General features: G+C 38.8%; 1 protein-coding gene and 2 long non-coding RNA genes across 5 annotated transcripts; 2 read left to right on the top strand and 1 right to left on the bottom strand.

Annotated features, from left to right (window-relative positions):
* On the top strand, positions 1-26,146 carry LOC131993188 (uncharacterized). Its single transcript, XR_009396294.1, has 3 exons — positions 1-179; positions 25,051-25,292; positions 25,507-26,146. It is a non-coding gene; the product is annotated as an uncharacterized LOC131993188 (long non-coding RNA).
* LOC131993182 (uncharacterized) lies at positions 947-3,338 on the bottom strand. The gene is made up of 3 exons (XR_009396289.1): positions 3,199-3,338; positions 2,706-2,821; positions 947-1,778 (listed from the first exon to the last, which is right to left on the bottom strand). It is a non-coding gene; the product is annotated as an uncharacterized LOC131993182 (long non-coding RNA).
* Positions 2,881-14,828, top strand: LOC131993167 (uncharacterized). Of its 3 annotated transcripts, none has more exons than XM_059358948.1 (16): positions 2,881-3,574; positions 4,155-4,302; positions 4,623-4,785; positions 4,874-5,066; positions 5,641-5,718; positions 6,409-6,486; positions 7,201-7,278; positions 7,969-8,046; positions 8,666-8,743; positions 9,434-9,511; positions 9,827-9,880; positions 10,867-12,859; positions 12,964-13,029; positions 13,476-13,673; positions 13,809-13,880; positions 14,005-14,828. In XM_059358948.1, exons 2-16 carry the CDS (start codon positions 4,194-4,196, stop codon positions 14,217-14,219), a joined length of 3,531 nt encoding a protein of 1,176 aa, XP_059214931.1. In that variant the 5' UTR covers positions 2,881-3,574; positions 4,155-4,193; the 3' UTR covers positions 14,220-14,828. The 3 variants fall into 3 exon arrangements, with proteins under 3 accessions (XP_059214931.1, XP_059214942.1, XP_059214923.1); XM_059358959.1 differs by lacking the exon at positions 2,881-3,574 and adding an exon at positions 3,617-3,682; XM_059358940.1 differs by lacking the exon at positions 2,881-3,574 and having other exon boundaries at positions 3,623-4,302.
* Positions 26,147-26,570: the final 424 nt, after the last annotated feature.

Genomic DNA, 26,570 nt, shown 5'->3' with positions numbered 1-26,570 from the left:
TTGTGAAGGTTGGAGTAGTATTTTCATTCAGCCTTCAGTTGAAAGAGGTTTTTTAGCTCCTTTTTTGTGGCTTGTACATCTGAAGTGAACAAGGAGATCAGTGTGATCGGAAAACTGTAACAATTGAGCAGAGGATAGAAATCAAGCTGAGGCTGAATCACTGTTTCCTACTACATCTAGTAAGTTGAATCTTTTTTGGTGGTTTTCAGCATTGTCTTTCCTGTTATGACATATATCACAATTTGGCAGGATTATGTTGACTTGTTTGTGACTTATTTTTTGAGTTTACAAACCTTTATATTACCGTTTTTGTGTGTGTGTGTGTGTGTGTGTGTGTGTGTGTGTGTGTGTGTGTGTGTGTGTGTGTGTGTGTGTGTGTGTGTGTGTGTACTTGTTTTCATGACAAATCAGGACATTTTTATGATAACACACCTACACTATCAGGACACTCTGAAAAATGAGGACATTTTTGACGTCCTCATTTTTCTGAGCTCTCTACAGTGTTCTAGACCCCTCCAACATGCTCCCAGACCAAAAATCTCCAATGTCCTGAAACATCACAATTTTAAGAAATTAAGTGTGTAAGTGTGTTTAACATTTTTGCTCATTTTCGATTACGCCAACTAGTGGCCAGTTTTGGAACTTAACACACTTTTAACACACTTTCGGTGACGTCACGCTGCTGGTCCTCACATGTCACTTTGTTCAGACACACAAACACATTTGAAGCATTACTGCAAAATACATATTCCATACAATTAGAGTCAAATAATAATAATAATTTTCTCATCAACATCTGGGTCTTAGGTGCAATAAGTAATCTCATCAACAGTAGCCTAAGGCAGGTTAAGTGGGTGCAATGTATTGTCAAGGAACAACACTATTTACAGCACTGGCAATAATCATATATTGCAATATTTATTAGAATTATTACATTTCTAATAAGTATAATCAATACTCTTCAACTCTGTAGTAAACAAGTGTTACGCACAGTAAGCAGTAGGGTTACAAAGGGGTGGACAATTTCCGGTAAATTTTTGGAAACTTTCCATGGGAAGTTAAACTGGGGAAATTCGGAAATATTCCAAGTTGGAAACTTGCAATGGGAATAAATGGGAATTAATGGGAAAGTTGGGGTAATTCTTACAAACTGTCATATGCAAGCATAAATATAAACATGTATATATATACATATGTATATATTCTTTTGTCATCAGCTGACATGCACGCAATTGTTCACAGCCTTTCCTTCTACATTAGCTGGGGTAAAATGTTTCTACATTGTTCTGTAGAATAAGATGAGAGAAAAGTTTGTAAAAAAATGCTAATGCATGCTATGCACAGATATATATATATTGCAAATTTCCCATTATTCCTGTTAATTCCTATAAATTCCCATTGATTTGCATGGAAAGTTTCCAACTTTGAAAATGTAAGGAATTTTGCAACCCTAATAAGCAGCACCATAAATTCTCACAGTGAACAACAATATTCTACACTCTCATTCAATAGTTAGTGCTCAGCTCTGTACAGTAAACATCTTGGTGTTCTGTATAGTAATCAGTCTTAAGCAGAATAAGCACCACTCAAATTATCACAGTGTAAGTGAGAACAATAACAACAACATTCTATATTCTTAATAAGAGTATGGATATTGTTGTTCTTGTTCTCAATTTCACGGTGAGAATGTATAAGCTGAATACGCCGACCATGCTAAGTGCGAGGGAAGGTCTTCAGGATCTGTTGTGCAGGGCCAGCAGTTCTTGTTTGAGAAATGTCTGGAAATATAAAAAGTTTCAATATTAGTCTTTGGAAGTTAATCCTCATGATCAATGCTGAAATTCCAAAATCAAAAATGTGTTTTTCCTCTTGCTCCCACAACTGTATGTTTGAGCTTGTGTATGTGCTGTATGTAAACAGTCTTCAAGGGTCAAAATCTGCACATACATCATTCTGCATGGTACTTCTGTTCCTTGATTTTCAATTACTTTGCAGTATTTTGTAATTGTATTTGACAGGGCTATTCAGGTTCATTCTATGTGAGCACATGCTTCCTGCCTAAACTAGTGCAGTGGACTGTCCTTCATGGTAAACATATTTTCTGGACTGCAATAACTACATAATATATATCTTACTTTTTAGAATGTAAACGTTGGAACGCCATAGGAGAAGGCTAAGGATATAAACAACTGATACATGCTTATTTGTTCACTAGTTTAGGCAGGAAGCATGTGCTCAAACTGATTGAACTTGAATACAGACATCCTGTGAGTACTGTGGCCTTACAAAATCCCTTTGAGTGTGTCAAAGTGTATTGCTCTTCAGCCCTGTTAAATACATTTATAAAATACTCCAAAGTAATGTAAATATATTAAATATATTAATAATGTAAATATAGTATTTGTGTTTTGTGTCTGTGATGCTCCCTGATGCCACAGGGATAAAAGAAAGTATATCATTTAGGCAATAATTTTAAAAATGAAATTAAGAATTTAGTGTATTTTATTCAATCTCATAACATGTCTGAAGGGGATCTTGAAGCATTGACAACTTTGAAATAACATACTGAGGTGGTCAAGCTTTACTTGTTGTCACCCAAAATATTCTAAGAGACAACAACATTCCAACAGGCAAGCAATATAAAAGAGCAATTCACATATTGCTATGTGGTGGATTAGTAACATTTTAGGTAATTAGTATTCTACCTTAGGAACCTTTAAGTACAGCAAAAGTAGGTTGAACTGGGAGGTTCCTGCTGCTGCTGCTGTCATCCAGTTCAATATGGTCATCATCAGGGTCAGTCTCTCCTCCCTTTGTACACCTATAAGTATTGATTGACATAGCCAACACTTCATTAATTATATTTTAAATTAAAATGCATTAGCCTTTTTACAATATAGCCTTGTGTAAAGTGCAGAACAACACATTATACTACTTTTTTTTTTTTAAATCATCTGTATTTTCATCTGGAGGTCCAGAGGTGCTTCTCTTGTTTTCATGACAAATTAGGACATTTTTAAAACAACATACCTATAACACACCACAATCAGGACACTTGGAACAATTAAGACATTTTTACATGCCTATTACGTGTGTATAAGAACAGTTTCCCATGCAAACGGAACCAAATTAACTGTAACAGCAGTTTGCAAAACATTATCGTGACAACTCTCAACAACTTAGAAACATTGTTCTTACCTGAACTCCGGTGCGTGCTGCTGAGCTTCGAATGTAAACACGAGGGAAGTCCGTGACTGGTGAAGTTCCTGCATTAACCACTTCCTTTCTTTCAAAATAAAAGCCCCCTTGGGTTTTATACACAGTTCAGTCTTATACTAGGTTTCAGTTTTGTTTCCTTTTGGTTATACAACCGCGGCTTGAACCAGCTTTACACAATGATTGCGTTTGAGATCAGCGTTGAATGGTTAGTCAGTAAGTCAGTCAGTGACTCAGCATCTGATTTGGCGAAAGACTCAACTAGAGGCAACGCCTCTGAAACGGATACGACCGCAGCGGAGCTCTCGGTGAACGGCACATCCGGGACCTTCAGCGCTCAGGACACCCACCGCATGAGGTAAAGTGAGCTAATTAGCTAGCTAATTAGCTAAAGCTAGCTAATTAGCTAAACGGAATTCAAACGGGCAGTGGACTCAAACAAACTGGAAGGGATGTATCATAAATGGTAATTAGTTACTTTTGCTTAATCTTTAACAACAGATAGTAGAAGTTTTTGCTAAATATAACTGATAACAATGCAAACCTGAGTTAAAGGGACGATTCTCCAAACAAACTGTTTCATCTTCAACCGCAGTGACGTCAAAGTTGTTTTTAACTGTTTTTTTTTTTTGCACAAGATATTTTTCTGGAATTTAGATGATGTTTTCCTTTTTAACACAAATTGATGATACTAGTTATTCAGTACAGGTAGAGTACATGTATCTTTTAAGTTGCTTTGTTGGTGCTTTGGTAGGTTAATATTATTTATTAAAGTTTTTTAATGTTTAATGACATTTGCCCAGGGTTTACACTGATCTATTAGCCTTATCAGCAAATGCGTTATGAATAATACCATTTTATAAGTCCTCTTTGATTCAAAATAAGTACTGGTCTTTTTTGTACTTGTCTCGTTGACTTTTTGTCATCATCCCATGTAGATGTTTGCAGGTTGAGGAGTAAATGGCCAAGAAAAGAGCATGTCAGAAAGAAGAGCCAGACTTCGTCCTGAGGCTGAGGCTACTCAGTTTGTTTTATCTGGAGGTGACAAGCCTTGTTTAAAGGTCCAGTGGATCAATGACTATAAAGGTATGTTGGATATCATTCCAAATGTTTACTGCGTGAATGGTACTAGACATGATGACAACATAATCGCACAACACAACAAATTGCTAATGAAATTTGTTGCCATCTATTTTAATAAGAATTTTGTAAGTGATTTTATTGATTGAAGCCCTAACCATCAATTCCAGACATCACCAAACATCATTCAGATCTTTTTCTCACTGTTAGAAAGTCTTATGTTTGTTTGTTCTGCATATGTTTTGTCAATATCTGATCAGCTGCAGTTAGTAAACCTGATTTGGATTGTATTACTTGACACTTATCAGTGAACTTTTGTGTATTAGGACGTGGTGTATTTGCCTGTGCACCAATTGAAAAGGGATCCTTTGTGGTCGAGTACCGTGGGGAGTTGATCTCACCATGTGAACGGGACAAGCGGCAGAAAAAGTACACAGAGAAGCAAAATGCTTTCCTGTTTGATTTTAAATGGAACAATAGCTCATGGTGGTAAGTAAAGTATACAAGATTAATTGTTCTTTACAACATCATGGTTTTAGTGTAGAAAACTTAGATATGTTTCCTTATTCAATTTTAGCATTGATGCTTCCCGTGAAGACGACTCACTGGGCCGGCTGGTTAATGATGGCCACAAGTCCTCAAACTGCAAAGTGAAAAAAATGACAGTCCAGGGTAAACCTCATCTTTGCTTGTTTGCTATTGAAGAAATCCAAGCAGAGAGTGAAATAACCTATGACTATGGAAAATCTCAGTGGCCATGGCGAGCTCTGGTGAGTAAATCTTCTTCATAGATTATACACTGAAGTATCTGTTAAGTATTAGGAGATAAAAAAAAGATACATATTAAACTTAAATTATTGATTGTAATTTCTAGTTACAAGATCAGTTCACATCAGTGTGGGGTTTAGAGCTTTCTTTGACAACAACAGAAGAAGTTAGAAGTCAGGAACATGGACTTTACATGTGTTCAGTCGTCATGTCCTCATATTGTTTTAGGCTGTGAAAGACTTGAGTGTGTTTGAGGTGATGTCCTCATATTGTCTGACCCATCAACTGTAGAGTGTGTGTTACATGTCCTCATATTGTTTAAGGCTATGAAAGACCTGAGTGTGTTTGAGGTGATGTCCTCATATTGTCTGACCCATCGACTGTAGAGTGTGTGTTACATGTCCTCATATTGTTGGGTAGCAGATGCTGTACAGTGTTAGCAGTTTCTATAGAGTTTGGCATAATGAGCCTAGATCCTCCTGTGAATTATGTTCACTGAAACAAGTATGATCATTTGTTCATTAGTCAGGATTTATAGTACAGAATATGTTGACTCTGTATTGTGTTTTGTTGCAGACACCAAGTGTTCAGATCCTGACTCAATCTTCTGTAGACGAAGAAGTGAGCGAGAGATCCACTTCATCCTTCCAACAGGTAATTACACATTAGTTTATTCTATTTGGAATTAAGTATATGTCTCAGTTGGCTCCAGTGCATACATGAAATGCCCTTTCACTGTATTAAAACAATCAGTTTGTGTGAAATTTTCACAATATCAATGTTAGCATTACTTGTTTTTGAATAGTTTAGCAGAAAGAAATTGGCTATATCTTTTGTTAGCTCTAACTTCTCCTTAAAGCATCAACTAGATCTTTATTCTCACTAAATGTTATATATTTTTTATCATTTTGCTAATGTTTTTGTCTATTTTACATCTGCTGATCAGTTTACATGATTGGATTTCTGGGGAAGTAGATCAGTGCACATCAGTGTGGGGTTTAGAGCTTTCTTTGACAACAACAGAAGAAGTTAGAAGTCAGGAACATGGACTTTACATGTGTTCAGTCGTCATGTCCTCATATTGTTTAAGGCTATGAAAGACCTGAGTGTGTTTGAGGTGATGTCCTCATATTGTCTGACCCATCGACTGTAGAGTGTGTGTTACATGTCCTCATATTGTTGGGTAGCAGATGCTGTACAGTGTTAGCAGTTTCTATAGAGTTTGGCATAATGAGCCTAGATCCTCCTGTGAATTATGTTCACTGAAACAAGTATGATCATTTGTTCATTAGTCAGGATTTATAGTACAGAATATGTCTGACTCTGTATTGTGTTTTGTTGCAGACACCAAGTGTTCAGATCCTGACTCAATCTTCTGTAGACGAAGAAGTGAGCGAGAGATCCACTTCATCCTTCCAACAGGTAATTACACATTAGTTTATTCTATTTGGAATTAAGTATATGTCTCAGTTGGCTCCAGTGCATACATGAAATGCCCTTTCACTGCATTAAAACAATCAGTTTGTGTGAAATTTTCACAATATCATCAATATCAACATTGGATTTCTGGGGAAGTGGATCAGTGCACATCAGTGTGGGGTTTAGAGCTTTCTTTGACAACAACAGAAGAAGTTAGAAGTCAGGAACATGGACTTTACATGTGTTCAGTCGTCATGTCCTCATATTGTTTTAGGCTATGAAAGACCTGAGTGTGTTTGAGGTGATGTCCTCATATTGTCTGACCCATCAACTGTAGAGTGTGTGTTACATGTCCTCATATTGTTTTAGGCTATGAAAGACCTGAGTGTGTTTGAGGTGATGTCCTCATATTGTCTGACCCATCGACTGTAGAGTGTGTGTTACATGTCCTCATATTGTTTAAGGCTATGAAAGACCTGAGTGTGTTTGAGGTGATGTCCTCATATTGTCTGACCCATCGACTGTAGAGTGTGTGTTACATGTCCTCATATTGTTGGGTAGCAGATGCTGTACAGTGTTAGCAGTTTCTATAGAGTTTGGCATAATGAGCCTAGATCCTCCTGTGAATTATGTTCACTGAAACAAGTATGATCATTTGTTCATTAGTCAGGATTTATAGTACAGAATATGTTGACTCTGTATTGTGTTTTGTTGCAGACACCAAGTGTTCAGATCCTGACTCAATCTTCTGTAGACGAAGAAGTGAGCGAGAGATCCACTTCATCCTTCCAACAGGTAATTACACATTAGTTTATTCTATTTGGAATTAAGTATATGTCTCAGTTGGCTCCAGTGCAAACATGAAATGCCCTTTCACTGCATTAAAACAATCAGTTTGTGTGAAATGTTCACAATATCAATGTTAGCATTACTTGTTTTTGAATAGTTTAGCAGAAAGAAATTGGCTATATCTTTTGTTAGCTCTAACTTCTCCTTAAAGCATTAAATTGATCTTTATTCTCACTAAATGTTATATATTTTTTATCATTTTGCTAATGTTCTTGTCCATTTTATATCTGCTGATCAGTTTACATGATTGGATTTCTGGGGAAGTAGATCAGTGCACATCAGTGTGGGGTTTAGAGCTTTCTTTGACAACAACAGAAGAAGTTAGAAGTCAGGAACATGGACTTTACATGTGTTCAGTCGTCATGTCCTCATATTGTTTAAGGCTGTGAAAGACTTGAGTGTGTTTGAGGTGATGTCCTCATATTGTCTGACCCATCGACTGTAGAGTGTGTGTTACATGTCCTCATATTGTTGGGTAGCAGATGCTGTACAGTGTTAGCAGTTTCTATAGAGTTTGGCATAATGAGCCTAGATCCTCCAGTGAATTATGTTCACTGAAACAAGTATGATCATTTGTTCATTAGTCAGGATTTATAGTACAGAATATGTCTGACTCTGTATTGTGTTTTGTTGCAGACACCAAGTGTTCAGATCCTGACTCAATCTTCTGTAGACGAAGAAGTGAGCGAGAGATCCACTTCATCCTTCCAACAGGTAATTACACATTAGTTTATTCTATTTGGAATTAAGTATATGTCTCAGTTGGCTCCAGTGCATACATGAAATGCCCTTTCACTGCATTAAAACAATCAGTTTGTGTGAAATTTTCACAATATCATCAATATCAACATTGGATTTCTGGGGAAGTAGATCAGTGCACATCAGTGTGGGGTTTAGAGCTTTCTTTGACAACAACAGAAGAAGTTAGAAGTCAGGAACATGGACTTTACATGTGTTCAGTCGTCATGTCCTCATATTGTTTTAGGCTATGAAAGACCTGAGTGTGTTTGAGGTGATGTCCTCATATTGTCTGACCCATCAACTGTAGAGTGTGTGTTACATGTCCTCATATTGTTTTAGGCTATGAAAGACCTGAGTGTGTTTGAGGTGATGTCCTCATATTGTCTGACCCATCGACTGTAGAGTGTGTGTTACATGTCCTCATATTGTTGGGTAGCAGATGCTGTACAGTGTTAGCAGTTTCTATAGAGTTTGGCATAATGAGCCTAGATCCTCCTGTGAATTATGTTCACTGAAACAAGTATGATCATTTGTTCATTAGTCAGGATTTATAGTACAGAATATGTTGACTCTGTATTGTGTTTTGTTGCAGACACCAAGTGTTCAGATCCTGACTCAATCTTCTGTAGACGAAGAAGTGAGCGAGAGATCCACTTCATCCTTCCAACAGGTAATTACACATTAGTTTATTCTATTTGGAATTAAGTATATGTCTCAGTTGGCTCCAGTGCATACATGAAATGCCCTTTCACTGTATTAAAACAATCAGTTTGTGTGAAATTTTCACAATATCAATGTTAGCATTACTTGTTTTTGAATAGTTTAGCAGAAAGAAATTGGCTATATCTTTTGTTAGCTCTAACTTCTCCTTAAAGCATCAACTAGATCTTTATTCTCACTAAATGTTATATATTTTTTATCATTTTGCTAATGTTCTTGTCCATTTTATATCTGCTGATCAGTTTACATGATTGGATTTCTGGGGAAGTAGATCAGTGCACATCAGTGTGGGGTTTAGAGCTTTCTTTGACAACAACAGAAGAAGTTAGAAGTCAGGAACATGGACTTTACATGTGTTCAGTCGTCATGTCCTCATATTGTTTAAGGCTATGAAAGACCTGAGTGTGTTTGAGGTGATGTCCTCATATTGTCTGACCCATCGACTGTAGAGTGTGTGTTACATGTCCTCATATTGTTGGGAAGCAGATGCTGTACAGTGTTAGCAGTTTCTATAGAGTTTGGCATAATGAGCCTAGATCCTCCTGTGAATTATGTTCACTGAAACAAGTATGATCATTTGTTCATTAGTCAGGATTTATAGTACAGAATATGTCTGACTCTGTATTGTGTTTTGTTGCAGACACCAAGTGTTCAGATCCTGACTCAATCTTCTGTAGACGAAGAAGTGAGCGAGAGATCCACTTCATCCTTCCAACAGGTAATTACACATTAGTTTATTCTATTTGGAATTAAGTATATGTCTCAGTTGGCTCCAGTGCATACATGAAATGCCCTTTCACTGCATTAAAACAATCAGTTTGTGTGAAATTTTCACAATATCATCAATAGCAACATTGGATTTCTGGGGAAGTAGATCAATTTACATCAGTGTGGGGTTTAGAGCTTTTTTTGACGACAATAGAAAAAGTTAGAAAGTTATTTTCATTTACAGTGTAATTAATTGCATCATAATTTCCAGTTACTGTTCTGTGGAATCTCAAACAAACAATGAATCTCTGTCATTTCATTTAAGGTCAGCCAGACCACTGGAGGTGTCCCCTTCCAACAGACAGCTACTGCAAAGCAAGTAAGACAGCTGCCTTCTTCTCCTTCATTCAAAAATGTCATGTTCTTTGACTGGGGATATTAACTATTTGAGGGAATATTGTAGAATCTTCACTAAGACTAAGGTTCTTTACATTTGATTCTTGATATGGACAGTTAAGAGCATGCCGTCGTCTGCAAAATCTAAAGCGACATCATGCTCGGTGTGAGGAACGTTACGATGAGGCCAAGAAAAAGATATTTGAGAGAGAGAGGCAGATGACTTTGACTCTGTTCACAAGAATGAATAATTCTGTGAGTATGCAAATCAAAGTAAATACAAACATTTGGTCATATGCAAATTAATTATTTTCAAGGTATTTATTTTACAAGAACCTCCATGAGCCTAGCAGAATTTCTCTCATTCACTTGTTGCTTCCAGTTCATGCACCATGTTTAAATGACAAAGTTGCAACAGATTTTTTTCTCTCAAAATATTTGTTATATTTTTATGCAATAGGTGAGTCATAGTAATGCAAAACTTAATGCTATGCATTGTTCTCCTTTATATCATACACCATCAAAATCAAATCGCCCACTGAGACGTGTTGTGGTTTAGGGATTATTGTCCTAATAGTATGTCATAGGTAGGGATGTGAGGCAAATATTTTCAAAGTGTTATTTAAATAATTTAATCATTTCCACTTTAATATAACTAGGGGGGAAATGTCTATTCAGTGAATTGTATTTACAGTATTAATAATGGTTTTAAAGGTTGAACATCCCTTGGTCGATGATGGTGGATTTCATGATGGAAACTCTGCAAGCTTAAGTGACCAGTTAATGAATATGACACAGTAGTGAAATAGAAAAACAACTGTATTAAGGAATCCGATTCAATTAAATTTCATGTTTTTAATGACTCATCATTTTCAAGTCGTGTTATGCACAATGTGATGGTACTGTACGGGGAATGATAACCTGGCTATTTAGGAATGTAACAATGCTTTTTTCTCCATTTTTCTTCAGATGTCTACTGATGAATCTTCAGATTGTACAGATTATGAAGATATTGACTATGTTCCAGACTCAAGTGGCAATTCCTCAGATGAAAGTCTTTGTAGTAACGAACTGGAAATCACAGACTCTCATGCTCCCAAAAAACTGTTACAGGACATGCTAGTGGGGATAGCTACAGCACACAGTGGGGAGATCACTGGTTCAGATAAACCTACAAGTTTTAGTTCGCCACTGAGGAGCAGCAGTCATAGCACTTCAGTGATGAGTTGCAGTGCCAATTCATCAGGGAATACATCACACAATCACAGCTCCATAAAAGTCGCTCCATTGCCAAACCCAGCAAAACAAAGCAAGTACAACAAGAAGCAATATTGTCTTTATTGTAAAAAGGCCATTTCTAAATTGGCAAGACACCTTGAATCCGCCCACGGGAATCAGCCTGATGTTGCAAGGGCTTTCGGTTTTAATAAAAGGTCCCGCCAAAGAAGAGATTTGTTACGCTCTATCAAGAAGAGGGGAAACTTTAACCATAATGCTACCGCGGCAACCTCTGGTGCTGGAGAAATGGTTGCTTGTCGAAGACCCACTACAGCAAGAGAGTCTGATGGTTATCGTCATTGCAAGTTTTGTCAAGGACTATATGCAAGAGATTGCCTTTGGAGACATGTGAGAAACTGCCCTCAGAAGCCCATTGAGGGAGAGCCTCCTGCTGGGCGAAAACGGATCCAACTGGAATTACCAAAACCTAATCAAATTCATGAAGCTGTTTGGAAGATTGCCTGTGAAATGAACCAGGATGACATTTCCTTGGTAGTAAGGAGTGAAAGACACATTCTAAGCCTTGGTGAGTCACTGTACAATGCCAGGAAACCACATGAGAGAAGGAATGATTACATACGGCAAAAAATGAGAGAGATGGCAAGATTATTGATAACGGCAAGAGCTATGACACCTTTGAAGAGCACAGAAGACCTTGTTATGCCGAGTAACTTTCCCCAGGTCATACAAGCAGTCAGAGCTGTTGCTGGTTATGAGTTGGAAAGCAACTCATATAAAACCCCATCCTTGGCTTTGAAATTGGGGCACAGTTTGGCCAAAGTTGCAGGCATTGTGCAGTGCGATGCCATCATTGCAAATCGCCATGATGTTGCAGAGTTAGCCAAGCAATTTGCCACTCTGTATGAGAAAAAGTGGACAGAGTCCATTTCAGCTGCTGCATTGGGTACACTTAAACAAGCCAAATGGAATAAACCACAGGTTTTACCATTTACACAGGATGTGTCGCTGCTGCACAAGTTTCTTGCCACCGAATCTGCTAAGTGCATGAAGGACCTGAAGGAAAACCGCAACAGCATAACCTTCGGAAATCTTGCTAAAGTGACTTTAACGCAGGTAGTACTATTTAACAGAAAAAGGCAAGGGGAAGTTTCAAAAATGGAGCTCCAGGTTTTCACATCCCGGAATCGCACAGAGTTGAATCCTGACATTATGATCGGCCTTACTGAGTTTGAAAGGAAGCTTGCAAGGCACTTTGACAGAGTTGAGATTCGTGGTAAAGGGTCAAGAATGGTACCTGTGCTTCTCACACCTGACATGATCGCTGCAATGGACCTCCTCATGACAAACAGGAATGACTGTCAAGTCTGCACAGAGAATGTGTACTTGTTTGCACGCCCAGGTGTCCTTTCCCATTACAGAGGCTCTGACTGCTTTCGCAAGTATGCTAAACAATGTGGTGCAAAGTACCCAGAGGCCCTCACCTCAACAAGATTGCGGAAACAAGTCGCCACTTTGTCCACAGTACTAAACCTTAAAGAAAATGAAATGGATCAACTTGCCACCTTCCTCGGACACAACATCCGTGTCCACAGAGAATTCTACCGGCTTCCAGAGAGTACCCTGCAGCTTGCAAAAGTCAGCAAACTGTTGATGGCAATGGAAAAAGGAAAACTGTCTGATCTGCAAGGGAAAGGGCTGGATGACATTGAGATCAATCCTGACGGTAAAATTTAGTTTGAAACATGGTTTATAAAGCTTTAAATGTAACATATATGCATGTTCGGCTTTTAATTTAAAAACTTTGGCCTGACTTTTGTACTCAACCAGATGAAGTAACCACGAGTGATGATGATTCCAGCGAAGAAACCATTGCTGACCGACATCAACACAAAGGTATCCTGACTCGCACAGTATGTGGTAACATCTTTAAGTTATGAGACTGGAGACTGTTAATAGGTACTGTGATAATCTTGTTAGATGGGCTTAAGGAACAACAGTATATTCATTAGAGAGGATGGGAGACATCATCTATGAATATTGAATATTGTACTGAAAGATCTGGAAACATTGAGAGAAAGATGAACAGGTTGAAGCCTATTAGGTCTAGACAACAGAAAGAAAAAGAGAAATTAGTGAAGGATACAAGACACATAAGAAAGCAATGGAGCAACATTAGATGACAAAAAGGGAATTTATGTTTTGCAATAATAGCTAAGAAGTCAGTTAGCAGTACACTGGAGGGCAGAGCAACTTAGAAGGAAGGTAAAGAGGAGGTAGCAAGTCAGGAAAGCCTTTTTCATAGGGATCCATTTAACACATTTCATTGTTACTTTTCAAAGGCTCAAGAACTGAGACTCCTGGGGATCCAAGCCATGCACTTGACTCAACCACCCTGGACAGCATGGATGGCACGTCTGACTCAACTACCTTGGACAACATGGAGGGCACTTCTGACTCAACTACCTTGGACAACATGGAGGGCACTTCTGCTTCAGCCACATCGGACAACAAAAACGGCAACACTGAACCAAGAAATGGTAAAATATAATATGCAGCCAAATACAGAATGTTTGAAGTGAATGTACATGTGATGAAAAGTTAAGTCTCCTCAGGCATGGCAGTATGTGAATGTGTGCTTTTATCATAATACATATTCTATTTCATCCTTTTAGATTCCCAGCAGAGCACAGCACTTCAAGTGGGTACATCCCAAGCATCCTCAAAGTGCTCCAATGGAAAGCAAGGTTAAAGAGCATTTTGTATTCACATTATTAACTAGAATATTTTCTATCCTATCTTGCATTTTTTACATTAGCAGAGCCATTGTTCCATTGATAAATTATTTTCTTTTGTTTCTGTTTATGACAGATGGGAAGGTGAGAAGCAAGTGGACAGGTGACGAAGTGAGGGCTGTTGAGCAGCACATGTTGCATTTCATAACGAGCTGCAGAGTACCAGGTAAAAGGGACTGTGACTCCTGCCTCCAAGCAGAGCCGGTAGCTCTAAAAGACAGAGACTGGGTTGCCATCAAATACTACATTCACAACAGAATCATAGCATTAAAAAGGAAGATGAATAGATAGAACTTGATAATGCAAACTGTAGCCAAGGTACTATTCTATGTCAGTTGAACTGAATTTTATTTTTATTCGATGTTTGTAAAAGATTGTTCTGAGTTGCTCAGTCCTGCCAAATGTTCAGATTAATGAGCATGTTTCTTTCAACCCCCACTCTCCTGGTTTTATTCACAGTACCTGCCATAATTTCTTTTAGAAAATGGGGTTTAAGAAGATTAAGTACTTTCTCTATTGCTTGTTGAAACTTCTTAAAAGAGATCGTTTCTTCCATAGTTATCTCCTAAGTTTTCAGCATTGCGTTGTTCTTACCCATAAGTTGTTGAATCTGGTTTTTGAAGTATTAGACAATTCACTGGAATGGGAGCTATGTAAATTCTGAGTTTATTTAGAAAGGTTAGCTGAATATACTTTTTCATAGAAGCTGTAAGCTTCAATAGAGAGTTAACTGTCTTTTTTTATAGAAAGATACAAAACTGGTTCAGTTCAAACATGCCTTGTCTACTGCACTGCCTTATATCCATGAGGGAAGGAGGCCAGATTTCTGTATTTTCTGTGGTCTGTTCTGTTTCAATTTACAGATTTTGCCAGCAATTAAAAAAGAAAGAATGGCAGAAAGTGTTCCATGTTTTTATTCACATGAACATGTACTACAAAATTCATTAATGCAATACAATAATAAGATTCAAAAAGTAGACTGACCACATTTTTAGCTATGTCTCATTTTAAGTCTCTACAGAGCTCAGTGTTACTGTGTTGTATTAACATGTGAATATCTGACATTTCTGTCAGAGGTTACCTGACTGATGAGCATGACTATTAACATATCTTATATAGGTATTTCAAACGTATGCAACAGGAGTCAAGGTGAAAATACAGACCCTTCCCTTTCCTGGTCTTTATAAGTCATGTATACATGAAAATTTTGTGTTTATCCATGGGTTTCACAATTCACCTAAACATGAAATATCTGTGTGTGATGTTATTGCACCTATAAGTCACATAAACCTGACAATTTCCTAACAAGTAGCATTAAAATAAGGTTTGACCAAAAGATAGCCCTAGCCAAAATCTCAACAGATGGGCATATTCCTGGAAGCATGGGGAAGAAACACTTTGATTCCCCAGCCTCTAGGACCTTGAGAAAGGCATGTTCCCATTTTTCACATCTTTGTCATATGTACTGATAAGTCCTGAAAACAAGTATGTGTGTGTGTGTGTGTGTGTGTGTGTGTGTGTACTAATTTGGGGAAGGGGTTGTTGTCTTAGTGAATTGTGTTGAAGTATACTAAATTATAAGCTTATTGTTAATAGTCATTTCTGCTTGGAGTTAGCTACTAGCATAGCACATCTAAATCAAACACCCAACTGTTGGTGAAGCATTGCATTGTGGGTAATGTAGTAGTGAAGTTTTGACAAGGAAGAAGAATGCATGGAATTACAAAGACATCTCTGGTTCTGCTGTGTTGATTTCAATCCTTTGTTATATATGTCCAAATATATATATATATATATATATATATATATGACAGTTTCATTAGAGCCGATCCCAGCTGACATTGAGCGTAAGGCGGAGAACACGCTGGATAGGTCATAGAGACAGACTACTTTTAAATGATTACTATATAATCAACTCGTAATTCTGATGTATTGTATTGTACTGTTGTATTGTACATTAAGCTATCCAGCAGTATATAAAGTAGTTGCAGTTACCACCACCTTTACCAGCTGCAGGATAGAAGTAATGCTCACACATAAATGAATCCAATCATCCGTCCAGAATAAAATGACTTAAGTACTTCTCCCGCCCCTGTCAAATGCACACCACATCTCTCTCAGATCATTGCTGTTTTTAATGATCCTACTGACAATTATATAAATAACATATGCAGCCCTGTGGTCACCGAGATCTCTCTGTTTTTAGCCCATGTGCACCTTGCATCAATACACGTCTCATATCTGGAAGATGTGGTTTTATGTCTTTATGACGTTATAGAGCCCCACTGTGAGAACACAAGCACTCCTGAGGGCCTTGTCTCACCTTATCTAAAAGGTTGCCTCCACAGTATGTCTGCTCTTTTTCATGGCCACTGGTTTTTAACACACTCGTAAAACAACATATGATATCTCTCCCAGAAGACACGCACTCTAAATGAACAGTGGCAGCTGAGAGACTCGCTGGATGCAGTCATGCTAATAAATGTAAAAGGGATGAATAGTTGATTTTTGCTGCTCCTCTTTCAGCAGAGAAATGATAAGAGTGAAATTAGGGCCGTATGAGTTGATGTTGTTGCGGGCCAGCTGCAGCACTGCTCAGATTATGCAAATGTGTTTAATGCCTTATCCTCCAAATAAATAGTTGCCGCCAATATTTTTTCCCAAACTCGTGTTGAGATGTGCTCAGAGCCGCAGCTCCTCTTTATTCCACAGACTCCAGCTAACTGCGGTGAAGAGGATTTTCCCCGTAGCATGTTGAAAAATGAGAAACATTGTCTTGAATAGCGTAATGGCCATAAACACAGGCCTACAAGTGGAGTTCTGCAGAACACATTAACTGCTTCATAAATGAGCTGACTTTATTTGGACCCTATTAGACGCGTCAGCCGCATGATTTAGATGGAGTGAAACTCTTAGTAGCCTAATGAGATCCTCATACAATGGCCTGCTTTGCATCTCTTCCGTCCCAGACAATGTAAAATATGGAGGCCCTCATCATAGAATGGGAGCTAATTGCTGTAGAGTTATATGTAATATTTTAAGCTTTTATGGAAGACATTTTCAGCCTCCGTATTGTTTTGTACTGAGAGGGTAAAAATGTCAAATAGAAAAGGTTTTGGAGAGCTTAAACATTCAATGAATTATTAAAAATGACAAACACAGTTGGGTAGGGTGGAATTGGAACCTTATTGTGTGTCTTAAATTAGGGCTAACAGGATGGCATGGAAAATGAACTGCTGCGCAAATGTTAAAGTGCCTTACTAATGCGTTACAAAACAATTCCTAGATAGCATATGTTGCATCATTATAAATGCCTGTGTGTGTATCCTTCCAAGCTGGCTGGTAGTATAATTCTACAAAATACTATGTATCAAAGCATTGAAGTTAAGACAGTTCAAGCAACTTCACTTTGAATCCATTTTTGCGGCCCCTCTGGACATAAAAAGCCATAGTTTTTCCCATCAGAACCATGCCTCATGTCATAAAAATCTGCATCTGCCAGACTTCATTTAGAAAACCTCACATTTAAGTGCAGGAAGGTCTGACAGCCTCGTTCTGGTTCTTCCATGCCTCCGTTTTCTCCAGTGGGCCCAGCATGGGCACCCAGCAGTGTACTGCAGGGCTGTCAGAATTGGGTGGTGAGCTCCAGGTCCTGAAGGCGCAGACAGACCCTGCTACCCCAATGCAGCTTCTCTATGTCTGCTGGCATTCACTACAGAAACTTGCAGCTGAAGACGATGCACAGGTCTTCCTGGACCATGTTGAAGATCTTTTTGACCTTTGGCCGGTCCTGTCAGGATCAGTTGCTACTGACAGTGCAGCTATGTGAAGCTTTGTTTCTCGACTGAGGAGGAATCACTGCTGCTCTCCTGCATTAAGAATGACTGCATAGCATCAGCCAATATTCTCACTGAAGGTCTTGTTTGCTTATGTAGGTCATATAGAGTCATCAATATTAAACTGAGACTGTTTCATAACCAGTTAAAAAACTCCTTGTAGTTACTTTACCCTAAGTTCATTGCTCAGTGGATACTCCATCTTATGTCTCTAAAAGATAGAGTATCCTATTCGTATAATAAAAATATTATTATAATTTTGCCAACCAAGGACTTAAGTAACTAGCCTTCAGAAAAGTGATTTGTTGAACGAGTGTTGATTCATTTTCTATGTAATTCATTTTGAAATAAACTCTTTGAACAAGTTCCCAGCCCTGAACTCTCTACCGGCTGACTTTGATACTTAGTGCCAGCAGATAAGACTCCTTTATGTGATGTAGATGGAAAAACGTGCTCTGTTGCACACGCTGCTACCCGCAACAGAGAGAAATACGGAAAAATTGGAACTGACAATGACCTCCTAGACAGAAAGCATGTTGGATTGGATTTTATAGTGCACCGCCTGACTGTGCCAGTTCCACAGGTTCTCGGGTGAACAGCATCGGTGTGACGTGTCAAGAGTATTCTTTGTTTTGATTTTAAGCGTTGCTGTGTTAATTATATATCAACTTCAATTATTTAGGCTTTAAAGGGGACAACTCACAATGCCTTGCAACACTGCTCTCCTTAGACTAGTTAACTACTACTGAACTGCATGACTGTCGAAAACACATTTAAAGCTGGGGAATAGTGAGAAAACGGTCTGCCATGAAGAACAGGAAGTGAATCAGCATGAGTGACATAGCTGCTCTTCTTCTCCCACATAACTAATGATTATCAAACACTGTAAGAGGACAAAGACTGAAAAACCCATGTTATGAATATAACATTTATTAATCCGTACCTTACATTTCAAAAGCTCTCTTTAGAGGATGTTTAGACAGACTGCAACAGTTTCTATATTAGAACTACTGCATTTCAAGGATGGCACAGGTTAAGCATTGCTTATGTCTGGTCATGGTAGACTATTAAGGGTATGTGAGGAAGCGGCACAATTAAACTGGCTCTCTGGTCACTGTAATGTAAGCACCCAACCACCGTTACACAAGCTAAACTCCAAGGTTGTGTAATGCTGAGCACAAGTTAGCTAGCTTGCTAAATGTCAGCTCCCAAGCTTGTTAGCTCGCTCACAAAGAAATCATACAGTGAGTTGAACGGGTAGTAGTCATTCATCCTGATTATGAGAATAAGCATCTTTATTTCTTTGTTTAGCCTGTGAAACACTTTGAAATGACGTGTTGTGAGGGTCAAGCTTCATAAACAAGAAGTTGAATAAGCCGCAGCCTTGAGCCTTTGGCTATCGTTAGCAGAAGGCTAAACTATTAACAGCATTTTCTCTGTCTCTCTGAAACGCTTCAGTGATATTGACACATCTTTTAATGAGTTTATCAGTAGAATCCTTGTTTAACTCTTTTTTTAGAGGTCTGTCTTCCTTTTTTGAATCACTTTGCAGTGGAGGCAGTTGTTGACAATGCTTCAATAGCTTAATAATAACTTTTCCTGATGGATTTTCCACTATTGAATCAGACTTTCACCATTTGATGGGAAGCAGATGGGAACACCCTCTTTAAAATGGTGCAGCAGTCTAGTTTTCTCTGACCGTGAATAACAATATGCTGAAAGGTTGTTGGGGAAATTTTGCCCATGCACGCCCCAAGCTTTAGCTCAATCCAACCCAATTTCTTTTCAAACTGTAAATTATAGAGTGAAGTCAAATCAATTAAGATGCTTTCAAGTTTTTCAGACTTTTCACCTTAAACATTTTCTTTGCTAAACTTAATTATCTTAATGTCTGGCAATTCTGTGAGAATCTCATGACAGATATGTCAGTGTTTGGTAATAGAATGATGTCTCCCTTCAACCCATTCAAGCCAGGAAAGCATTACCGCATTTCTACCGGGAGTGCTGTTGTGTTATTCTACCATTAAGGCCGGGACAGCGGATACGTCGTTTCTTAGTATTTGTAGTTTTTTTTTCCACCTATTTTCGTCTCTTGGCCAATGAAATGCATCAGAATACATGCAGGAGTGTTGCAATGCAACATGGAACTTTTCCAGAACTTTGAAATCATGGCGGAAGACGACTATAGCGGAGGGAGCTCAGAAGTAAGTGATGGAAGATCGATCTTGATGAAAACGGCATCAGCGATTTTATTGCCGGGACTTTGAACCCTCGGAACCAATCGACCGGGATTTATGGATGAGGAATATGTTTTTAGACGACATATTTTCACAGAAGAACAGACAGATTTGTGGCCATCTGGAGATAATAACAGTAATAATACTAATTGATTGTGATGATGATATAAGAAGTCATGACTGTTTATGTCTTACATGACTTTATGTGTCGTTGAGTACCCTGAAAAGTGTAATATAGATGAAATGTATTATTATTTATTATTATTATGATTATCATTATGATTTTTTTTAATTACAGTAGGCTAATGATAACTATGTCTATTTCTTCCAATGGTCATATCATGTTTGCATCTTGCTAATGGGCATGTATTTGTATTATGCATAGGATTTTTATTCAGTCAAATGTAACATTTGCTGAGTTTGTTGATTTTTTTCAAAACTTCTGTTGAATTTCCAGAAAAACTTCAGGTTTTAGGGGGTTCATTCAAAATCGCCGATAGGTTTCCAGGCATTTTTTCCAGGTGTTTTTGGCCTAAATGGGTCAAATCAAAGTCATACCCAAATTTAAAACAGATGATTGTCACCTACAGCCAATTAGCAAAGAAGGTTTGGTTAAGGTTTTTTGAAAGTACCATCAGAAAGAAGTCAAACAAAAACAAAAAGCACTGCATGGTGTAGAGGAAATTGAACCTAATTTGTTTGTTGTTCTGAATATAAACACCCATACCAAGATAACTGTCAATATAAAATTTTAAAGTTGTAGTCCATGTCTTGCTTTGACCTTTTTGACTATGTTAATCCCTTTATATCAGCAGTCAAACAATATTAATACCCTGCATGTAGTAACACGAGGTTGTGCACATATAAAAATCTTTATTCATGATCATGTGCTCTAAAACTCATCCATCCTTCATCTGATTGCCTGTCTGAGGATACATGGAAATCTTTACATTGGTGTGATATCTCATCCATCCTCAGCATCTGTCTGTTACAATTTCGGCATGATACAATGCTCCTCTCCAGAGAAATGGACAGGGAATGAAGAGTAAGGGGATCTGTTTGTAGCTCAGGGTTGCACTGGCAGAACACATGGCTGTTTATGGAAGCACTTGCTGCTGCATGGGTCAAATGTGTGCTGTTACAATTATATATCTTTTTATCCTGTGGCCCAGTATGAAGAGATCTGAACACAGAGCTGACAGACCTGATTTGTTCTAGCTGGTGCAGTAACGCATTTTGGAATGTCCGCCTAACTCAGACAACTCAATCGCAGCGTGCCGGCGATGCTTCATTGCCTCATCTCATATCTCATCCCAACCAGCCCCTCCATTGCTTTTTTCCCTCTGCTAGTTTTCTCATTACATTCCTGGCACTCCTAAGGAAATAAGAGCTTTTCTATTGGTCTCCGTGGAAAAATACATTTCCTTTCATCTTGCCCAATGTGTGCGTGCAGAATCCACATACAGTACCTGTCCTATCAAAATGTGTATGCAGCCCCCTCTCCCACTCTTCAGCCTCCTTAAATAGGCTATTTTCTCCTCTAATGTTGTTTCCCCTCTTCTCTTCTCTTGTATTGATTGGACAAGCTTGCTGGATCAATAGATTGCTGTAGATCAGAGCGATTGCTGCTCAGGCGGGCTACCGCATCTCCCAGCATTCAACACGGCCTCCCCATAAACCACTCAGAGAGCCTCTCATTTCTCCGCCAAGGTTATGAAATAAAGGGCTGATAAAAGTTGACGGTGAGGCTTGTTTGTTTTGACCGATGAACAGGTTAACTGCCCTGGCATTGTAGCAAGCCTTCCGCGAGCGCTCTGGGTCTCACCTCATTGTGGAGCAAATTACCTTGAATCTATGGTCTCTTTATTGCACTCACAAATCCTGAAAGTTGTTAGTGCCACAGGGCTGAAGAACAGAAGGGAAGATTGTATACTAATGGCCCCATGATGCCTGTGTTTTTTTTGATTCAGTTGAGATATCAAACCATCAATCATTGTGCTGTACTATTAAACCAGAAGTTCCTCCCTACTATCGTTTTACTTACTTTTATTTTCACTTTTTTGACATTTTGGCTGACACTGCATTTTGGTCTGAAATTTTAAGTTCAGTGCACATACCTGACAGTGGCTCCACTTTAATGTCTCCTGCATTTATCCTGTATAAATCACCAAACTATTCCTTTGTGTATCTCACACAGAGTGCATCTTTCAAATAAAATCCTTGTTATCTCCATTGGACTTTATCCCCAGTAAAGCATTAATACAGTTGCCGTACATATATTTAAAATAACACACAGCTCCTTCACTACTGCCAATGTCCTGTACTTTAAGCCATGCTAGTGGCATCGCATTGGGTCAGACTATTACAAGAGCTATTACATGGATTAATATGAAATTCTGTACGCTGTCACCAGAGGATGAAACCTCTTTGGTGATCCCTGACTGTTCCTGTAGTGCCACCATGATGAGGTTGACATTTTAGTTTTTTCGTGAAATGTTTCAACAAACATGTATGGAGACTGTCCTCCCCCTAAAATACAACCTTACACTGTATGCTGTTTATACAAGCAGCTTATTAAGACCCATTTGTTTGTTTATCGTTAAACGTCAACCTCTTGTATCTGTAATAATTATGATGTGAACAAAGGCGGAAGTCAGGTGCCAGGTATAAAGAACATCCGTACATGGAGGAGTACAGGGTAGATAGATGGTCTAACAAACACAAGATTTTGACCCAAGAGATTGCTGTCAACATAACTAATAATGTCACTACATAACTAATGTACATTTGAACGTTCAATGCCACATGCATACTAGCCTGGCTAACACCAGACAAATCTCAAATGAGATTTGGTCTGGAAACCAGCCATTCATTTCTCCGTAGAGGAGGCGTGGTTTACGATCCTCCGGAGCCGTTTATTGGGCGCTTAGAATGTCTATCAAAGCGTCTGTAGGTAGCTCTTAGCCAATCAGATCAGTTATACCAGATGACGTAGTAGAGCAACAGAAATGGATGTTTGTTGTGTGTGTGTGTGTCTGTGAGAGAGTGTTGCTTGCTGCGTTGCTTCTCCAGTTCTCGCTTTCTGCAAGATTTATTTTCACGCTTTATTCCCCCTCATGTCATTCAGCCACACACATCCACTGATTTTATGGGCAATAAACAAGCTGCTGCGGGTCTCTCAGCGGCTCCGCTGTCCCCCGGCTCGTAGCGAGATCACCGCCGTTACGATATTGCCGGTGATTAGCGGTGTTAGCGGCGCTAATAGTCCCGCTACCGGTGATCTCGCTACGAGCCGGGGGACAGCGGAGCCGCCGAGAGACCTTTCGCCTTTCAACTTTCGCTCTAAACTATTTAAAACACCATCTACAGCTAAAGAGAGTTTCGCGTCTGCAGCAGCCATGTTGGATCCGTAAGAAAACTACAAGCTTCCAAGTGCCGAGTAGTACGCGTCATCGTCTTGCTGTCCCTCCCCGCTCTGTGATTGGATCCCTAAAACAGGGCTAAGAAACTGCCTTGGTTTCCAGACCGCCTGGAGGTTCGAAATTGCTATATATTTACAGACTTTCATGTTGCCCTAGTGGTGGATTCTGACTGGTCAAGGACTGAAGTGCCCTTGAGCAAGGCACTGCCCACTGCTCCTAAGCATGTGTTCACTGGTGTATAAAAAGGATGGGTTAAATGCAGAGGTGGAATTCCCCATTGTGGTACTAATAAGGGAATCTTACTCTTAATCTTAAATCAAAAAAATTTCCACACCACATTATGGTGCAAACCAATCTAACTATCTGAGGTTCACAGTCGTGGTTCTGAGTGACATATCTTTTCAGCTGTTGGATGGAAAATTAAATTTGATACAGATATTAATTACAACCAAATTTGTCCCAACACAACTAATGATGATAACATTTAGCTCAAAGCAACACTATGCCTAAGGGCAGCCTCACAGAGCTGCTAGCAATGCTGCAGACTGTCTTTTTCATCCTGTCAGACTTGTAAAGGTTAGATTTTTTTGCAATTGATGGCTGTATCTTTACCACATTTTTTATTCATCTTTAGCTTTTGATATTAATTCCCTTTAGAAATAATTCTTAGCCCTGTTTCGTCTTAAAACTATACGCAACAAGTCATGTTTGTTTGTTCTTTTACCACATATTTAGGCACATTTAGTAAAAGCCAGTCAATAAAAATACATCTGCTGTAACTGCCATTTCCAGTAAATAGGGCTGTTCAGTCTTGTGTTCTGCAGCTGAAGATATTTGATGAAAGAATGCCCTTTTTATCTTTTGTTACCTGGAGACTGTCATCTTCACATCTATCCCATCTTGTTTATACTACTGCAATAAACTGCAGCTGGGGTTAAATCAAAGGTTGCTCTCTAAGTCCAAATGGTGAGCAAGATGCAAGGCTTCTAACAAGCTTTAAAGACACTGCAAGGACATTCCCGTTGTAGACTTTCTCCAGCAGCTGACAGCTTCAGAACTTAATTTCCCACTAAAACAACTTTTACTTTTAGAGTCAAGTTCATTACAAAAGTTCTGTTCCATTCCATTCTTCCTATAATTTAAATATTATTTAATGAAGTATAGTCTTGGGCACCCCCTCCCCCCTTTTTTTCTCCCAGAGTTGTATTTTCTACTAATTGTATCTTATTGCTGCTGATCTGTGTTATCTTTTATGATAATGTAAAAAGTGTCCTAAGAAAACGTAACGTGTTCCTCCACCATTGCACCTGACGATGCGGCTGATCATAACACAAATATGGCATTCTGCACACTCGTGATTAAACAAGGTTTCTGTTTTGCTGTTGGCTCCTAAAAATGTATTAAAGTCCTAGTGGAGTTATTTTATCTCCACCAGTCATAACTTTTTTTTTCCAGAGGGATCTTCCAAACTAAAGCCAACTCTGAAACAAGAGGGAAGGATTAAGGGGAGAATTGGGACAAAGCATTATTATTTGTATTATGACAGAAAACGGTTCATTTATTGTGGTCGCCAGCACATAACAGGCAAGGTCCTAATGAGCCCTCATCCATCTTTCTTGCTTTGCAGCCTGCAACCACAGTATCCAGCACTCCAAAGGCGTGAACTGCAGCTCCGTCCATTTTAAATGACTGGCTCTTTCACCTGTGCTACATGCTGTGGGACATTATGCAAATGTACCATTCCCCTCGCTAGCAGACCCCTCTGCTCTCCGCCTGTAATCAGACGTGATTATGCACTGTTGGCTGCAAACGCTTCTTCAGCAAATAAATTCACAATGACCATTATCATATGCAGACCTGTGGGACGAGGTGAGGGCAGGAGGTGGACAGGTGTAGTATATCCAGTGATGCACAATGGCCCATTACAATAGCTGCATGTTTGGTGGTGTTCTGGTTGTGGCCGATAAATGTCAAGTGAAGGAATTAAGCTAGTGAGTGGGTGTGATCATAATTATGATTGAAAAAAATGTTTTGACAGGAAACTCAACTTGCTAATTATGGAAATATGTCTCCGTTGTTTTAGCAGAAAGCCCATGGAGGGAACAAACCTGCAAAGACCCACATCACAGCACCTCACAATCACACAGGACCATGTTCGGTGAAGCTCAATCAGTCTTGTGTTCCTGTCTTTGTGTTACCATGGAGGACTAACTCTGGCCTCATTACAGGGAACAGATTCTGCACTGATGAAAGCCTGTTGGCCATGCAAAATATCTGGTTCAATATTTCAATATTTCATCATGCCCTTACGGCAGAGAGAGTAAACAGCACTCTGCAATTCCCCTGAACTCCCATCTCTTTTTCTATGCTAACATATCTGTATTTAGTCTCATTTGGTCCATTCTAATCTTTCTAGTGTCTTTATGTTTCTCCTCTCCCTACATTTATTTCCTTTTCTTTCCCCTATGTCGTTTTCTTTCTCCCTTTCTGTCTGATTCAAATTATGTTAACCAAGTGCACTACAGAGTGCATAGTTGGTAGTTCGAAGGTCCCTGGAGAGTGGAGCTTTTCCAGTAAATATACAGCTGTGCCTTTCAGAAATTTCAAAATCTGTTACATTATGTTTATTTTGAAACATCAGTGACTGCAACTTTAAGGTCCTCAAAATGCTTTCTTGTTCATGAGCCGGGCTTCTGCTAAATCCTCTTACTCGCTAAAGATGTTTTATTTTCCTCCTTATCAAAAATAAAAATAAAAACAAAAGAAGTTACATTATCTAACAGTTAATTTTAAACTGGAGTACCCGGGGAGAACCCACGCTAACACGGGGAGAACATGCACACTCCACGTAGAAGAGCCGCAGGCGGGAGGCGAACCAGCGACCCTCTTGCTGTGAAGCGAGAGCGCTAACAACTACACCACTGTGTAAGCCCTATTATATACAGTCATAGAAAAAATTATCAGCCCACCCTTGTTTTCTCCTTGCTTTCTTGTTCATTTAATGCCTGGTACAACTAAAGGTACATTTGATTGGACGAATATAATGATAACAACAAAGCTAATAGCAACAAGCTATTTTTGTTGTTATCATAATATTTGTCCATACAAATGTACCTTTAGTTGTACCAGGCATTAAATGAACAAGAA

Source organism: Centropristis striata, chromosome 2 (genome assembly GCF_030273125.1).
Source record: "Centropristis striata isolate RG_2023a ecotype Rhode Island chromosome 2, C.striata_1.0, whole genome shotgun sequence".
NCBI lineage: Eukaryota > Metazoa > Chordata > Actinopteri > Perciformes > Serranidae > Centropristis > Centropristis striata.
This window is presented reverse-complemented; position numbering and strand designations above follow the sequence as displayed.